The following is a 4464-nucleotide window of genomic DNA, read 5'->3' as shown; positions in this document are numbered from 1 at the left end:
GATGAATTATTGTATACAATGTCGTTTTGATGAACTAAAATTTTACCCGATAAATAATTAATAGTATTAAATTTTACCGATAAACACTAACCGAATAACTGTTTGATAAACAGCTCGTAAGTCAATTTCATTGATTTATCAGGATTTATAAAGGTAAAGGTGGGATGGAATCTGATTAAAAAAGACAGTGATGGATCCATCGTTAATCACACGTACGCAGACACACAGAAAGAAAAGAAGAGACAAACACACTCCTCCTTCTCACTTTTATTTATTTATTTATTATTAAATAAAAAAGAAAAGAGAGAATTCAATATCCATCCTTCCTTCCTTGTTTCCTTCCTTCTCTTCCCCCTTGTGCATCTATCTCCAGGTAAACTAACAGTGAAGATGGGTCACATGCCATGTGACCAAAAACAGCTGTCTCTCTCTCTCTCTAAAACCCCAATCTCACTTTCTCTCTCTCTCTCTCTCTCTCAACTCTCTCGAATGATGAAAGCTAATCAGTTATTGATAATCTCCTGAAAAAAGCTAAGATAACATCATCATCTTCCATTTCATATTCCATCATGAATCCCATTACCTTTAATCAGTTTCTTGTCTTTCTTGCTTTCTTTCCTTCTTTAGCTTCTGTTAATGGCGATGCTCAAGCTCAACACCTCTTGTCCTTCAAATCTTCTCTTAAAATCCCTAATCTTTTACCAGATTGGTTGTCTGGGAACCACCCTTGTAATTTCACTGGCGTTTCTTGCAAAGACTCCTCGGTTGCCTCCATAGATCTGAGTAATACTGATTTGAGCTGTGATTTTGGTTTGGTTTCTTCATACTTGTTGACTCTTCCTTCTCTTGAATCCTTTGCTGCTAAGAACTCTAATCTCACCGGTGTTATCTCTTTTGCTTCCGGTTCCAGATCTCAGTGTAGTAAAGCTCTTACTTCTTTAGATCTGAGTGGAAACCGGATCTCGGGTTCGGTTTCCGATGTTTCATCCTTGTCTGTTTGTTCTGAGCTGAAATCTGTCCATCTTTCAAGAAACTCGATGGAGTTTAATGGTGGGTTGGAGCCTATTGGGATTTCTTTGCAGGTTCTTGATCTGTCCTACAACCGGGTTTCTGGGTCGGAGCTTGTTCCGTGGATAATTTCAGATGGGTGTGGTGAGCTCATGGAGTTCAATGTTTCCGGCAACAATATCTCCGGCGGTGTCCCTGAGAGCTTGAAATCGTGTTCGTCTCTTCAGTCGTTTGATATCTCCCGGAATAATTTCTCCGGCGTCTTACCCATGGACACCCTTTTGAATTTGAGCAGCTTGAAGACTTTGGTGCTGGCTTTCAATAACTTCGTCGGCGAGTTGCCGGAATCTTTGTCGGAAATGACCAATCTGGAGAGGTTCGACGTGAGTTCTAATCAGATTTCCGGCGGAATTCCTTCTGGACTCTGTAGTAGTACGTCACGCTTAAAGGTGTTGTACCTTCAAAACAATCGACTTACTGGTCCTATTCCTTCAAATCTTAGCAATTGTTCTCAGTTAGTTTCACTTGATCTCAGCTTCAATTCTCTCACCGGAAAAATCCCTTCAAGTTTCCGTTATCTATCAAAACTTCAAGATTTGATCATATGGATGAATCTGTTAAACGGTGAAATCCCAGAAGAGCTTATGTACATTAAAACTCTTGAGAATTTGATTCTTGATTTCAATTACTTAACTGGTTCAATCCCAGCTAGTTTAAGCAACTGTACCAATTTGAATTGGATTTCCCTTTCCAACAACAAATTTACCGGCGAAATTCCGGCCACCCTTGGTCGTTTACCGAATCTCGCCATTCTTAAGCTTGGGAACAACTCATTTTCCGGCAATATTCCGGCGGAGCTTGGGAATTGTAAGAGTTTGGTTTGGTTGGATCTGAACACCAATCAGTTAAATGGGACCATCCCACCGGATCTTTTTAAGCAATCTGGATTCATTGCCGCCGGTTACCTTACGGGAAAGCCGTTTATATACATCAAGAACGATGGGAGTAACCAGTGTCACGGTGCAGGAAATTTGCTCGAGTTTGGGGGGATCAGGCTAGAGGATTTGGATCGGATTTCGTCAAGACACCCGTGTAATTTTACGAGATTATACTTGGGGGTTACTCAGCCGAATTTCAATCATAACGGTTCGATGATCTTCTTCGATCTTTCGAACAATAAGTTGGAGGGTGGTATTCCGAAAGAGCTCGGATCGATGTACTATCTCAACATTTTGAATTTAGGACATAACGATCTTTCGGGACCGATTCCTGAAGAACTTAGCGGTCTAAAGAATGCAGCCATTCTCGATTTGTCGCATAACAGATTGAATGGCTCGATCCCGAACTCATTAACCAGTCTTTCTCTTGGAGATGCGGACTTATCGTTCAATAATTTGTCGGGTACCATCCCGGAATCTGCTCCGTTCGACACGTTTCCGGCAAACAGATTCTCGAATAATTCCGGGCTATGCGGGTACCCTCTTCCGTTGTGTCCAAAAGATCTGAACGGTAGATCAAACAGCCATAAACAGTCGAATCGACGAGAAGCGTCGCTTGCAGGAAGTGTGGCGATGGGATTGTTGTTTTCTCTATTTTGCATATTCGGAGTGATCATAATTTTGGTGGAGATGAGGAAAAGGAGGCGGAAGAAGGCGGCTACCGCCCTCGAAGCCTATGTCGATGGTGGCGGTAATTCGTATTCCGGTGGTGGCCATGCAAGCAGCGCTTGGAAACTAACGAGCACTCGTGAGGCTTTAAGCATAAGCCTTGCCGCCTTCGAAAAACCGCTAAGAAAGCTCACTTTTGCCGATCTCCTCGAAGCCACAAACGGGTTTGATAACAACAGTCTTATCGGATCCGGTGGATTTGGCGACGTTTATCGAGCCCAGTTGAAAGACAACACGGTCGTTGCTATAAAGAAACTAATCCACGTCAGCGGGCAGGGCGATCGGGAATTCATGGCTGAAATGGAAACGATTGGGAAAGTAAAGCACCGAAACCTGGTACCGTTGCTCGGATACTGTAAAGTCGGGGACGAACGATTACTGGTTTACGAGTATATGAAATTCGGAAGTTTGGAAGACGTTTTACACGACCGAAAGAAAGGCGGGATCAAACTAAACTGGGCCACGAGACGGAAGATCGCAATCGGGTCGGCCCGAGGATTAGCGTTCCTTCATCACAACTGCATTCCGCATATCATCCACCGGGATATGAAATCGAGCAACGTCTTACTCGACGAAAATCTCGAAGCACGGGTGTCGGATTTCGGGATGGCGAGACACATGAGCGCGATGGATACGCATTTGAGCGTTAGCACGTTAGCTGGAACGCCAGGCTATGTTCCGCCAGAATACTACCAGAGTTTCCGGTGCTCGACAAAAGGCGACGTTTACAGCTACGGCGTGGTGCTTCTCGAGCTCTTGACCGGAAAACAACCAACCGACTCGCCTGATTTCGGCGACAGCAATCTTGTCGGGTGGGTGAACCAACACGCTAAGATGCGGATAAGCGATGTGTTCGATCGAGAGTTGTTGCGGGAAGATCCGAGCTTGGAGATCGAGCTGTTACAGCACCTGAAGGTGGCGTGTGCGTGCCTTGATGACCGGCCATGGCGGCGGCCGACGATGATTCAGGTGATGACGATGTTTAAAGAGATCCAAGCAGGGTCAGGATTGGACTCCACATCCACCATAGCCAGCGGAGAGGCGCATTTTAGCACGGCGGAAGGGGTGGAGATGACCATAAAAGAAGACAGTGAACAAGGCAAACACTGATGTATGCATGGGTTTCTGTATTTTATATGTATTATTAGTCTTTGGGGGTAATCTTGTCATTATACGTAAAAAAACAATGTTGATCAATTTTCATGTATATATTTACATAATAGCTTTTGAGAGTATTTTTTTGCTTGCTTGTTTTTGTCTTTGTCTTATCGTATTTGTAATTTTATTATAAATTAATTATTATACTTGTTAAAATACATAATTATACATAGAGAGAGGTTCAAACGAGAACAATAACTACATAAAATAATACAAAAATGGTCAAATCGTGTGCAAAATCACATGTGATTTTACACTAACAGTCAATGTAAAGGTGTGCGAGCGACGTGACTACCTGTATGTAGTTTCGAGCAAAGATTCTGTATTCAACAGGACTCAGAAGAGACAGTATTAACTAATTGTATGTATTTGACTTCAGACTCAGTACTAGACTGAGAAAGAGTTGGTGGTTGTTTAGGGAACCAATAGATCAAAATGTCACCAAGGAAGACACCATATCCAGAGGTCGTCTGGTATCGGACACTCGCCGCGTTCATAATCAAAGACGAAACTATGAACTGAAGACTTATAAAGATGTAGGTCATATAGTCAAGAGCGCCATAAGCGTACCACAATATGCGTTTGAGAGCAGTCATGTGTTCATTCTTCGGGTCATGCATGTAAACACGCC

At 43.1% G+C, this 4464-nt stretch overlaps 1 protein-coding gene across 1 annotated transcript; it reads left to right on the top strand.

The window, feature by feature from the left end:
- Nucleotides 1-462: 462 nt before the first annotated feature.
- Nucleotides 463-3929, top strand: LOC112521328 (systemin receptor SR160-like). Its single transcript, XM_025130121.1, has one exon. It carries the CDS (start codon nucleotides 570-572, stop codon nucleotides 3783-3785), a length of 3216 nt encoding a protein of 1071 aa, XP_024985889.1. The 5' UTR covers nucleotides 463-569; the 3' UTR covers nucleotides 3786-3929.
- Nucleotides 3930-4464: the final 535 nt, after the last annotated feature.

The sequence above is a fragment of the Cynara cardunculus genome (genome assembly GCF_001531365.2).
Source record: "Cynara cardunculus var. scolymus isolate 2C chromosome LG 1, CcrdV1, whole genome shotgun sequence".
NCBI lineage: Eukaryota > Viridiplantae > Streptophyta > Magnoliopsida > Asterales > Asteraceae > Cynara > Cynara cardunculus.
The sequence above is the reverse complement of the archived record's forward strand: the minus strand, read 5'-3'. Positions and strand labels throughout refer to the sequence as shown.

What these genes read in the sequence shown, in the direction of transcription:
- LOC112521328 (XM_025130121.1), top strand. Translation starts at nt 570, where the DNA reads ATGAATCCCATTACCTTTAATCAGTTTCTTGTCTTTCTTGCTTTCTTT.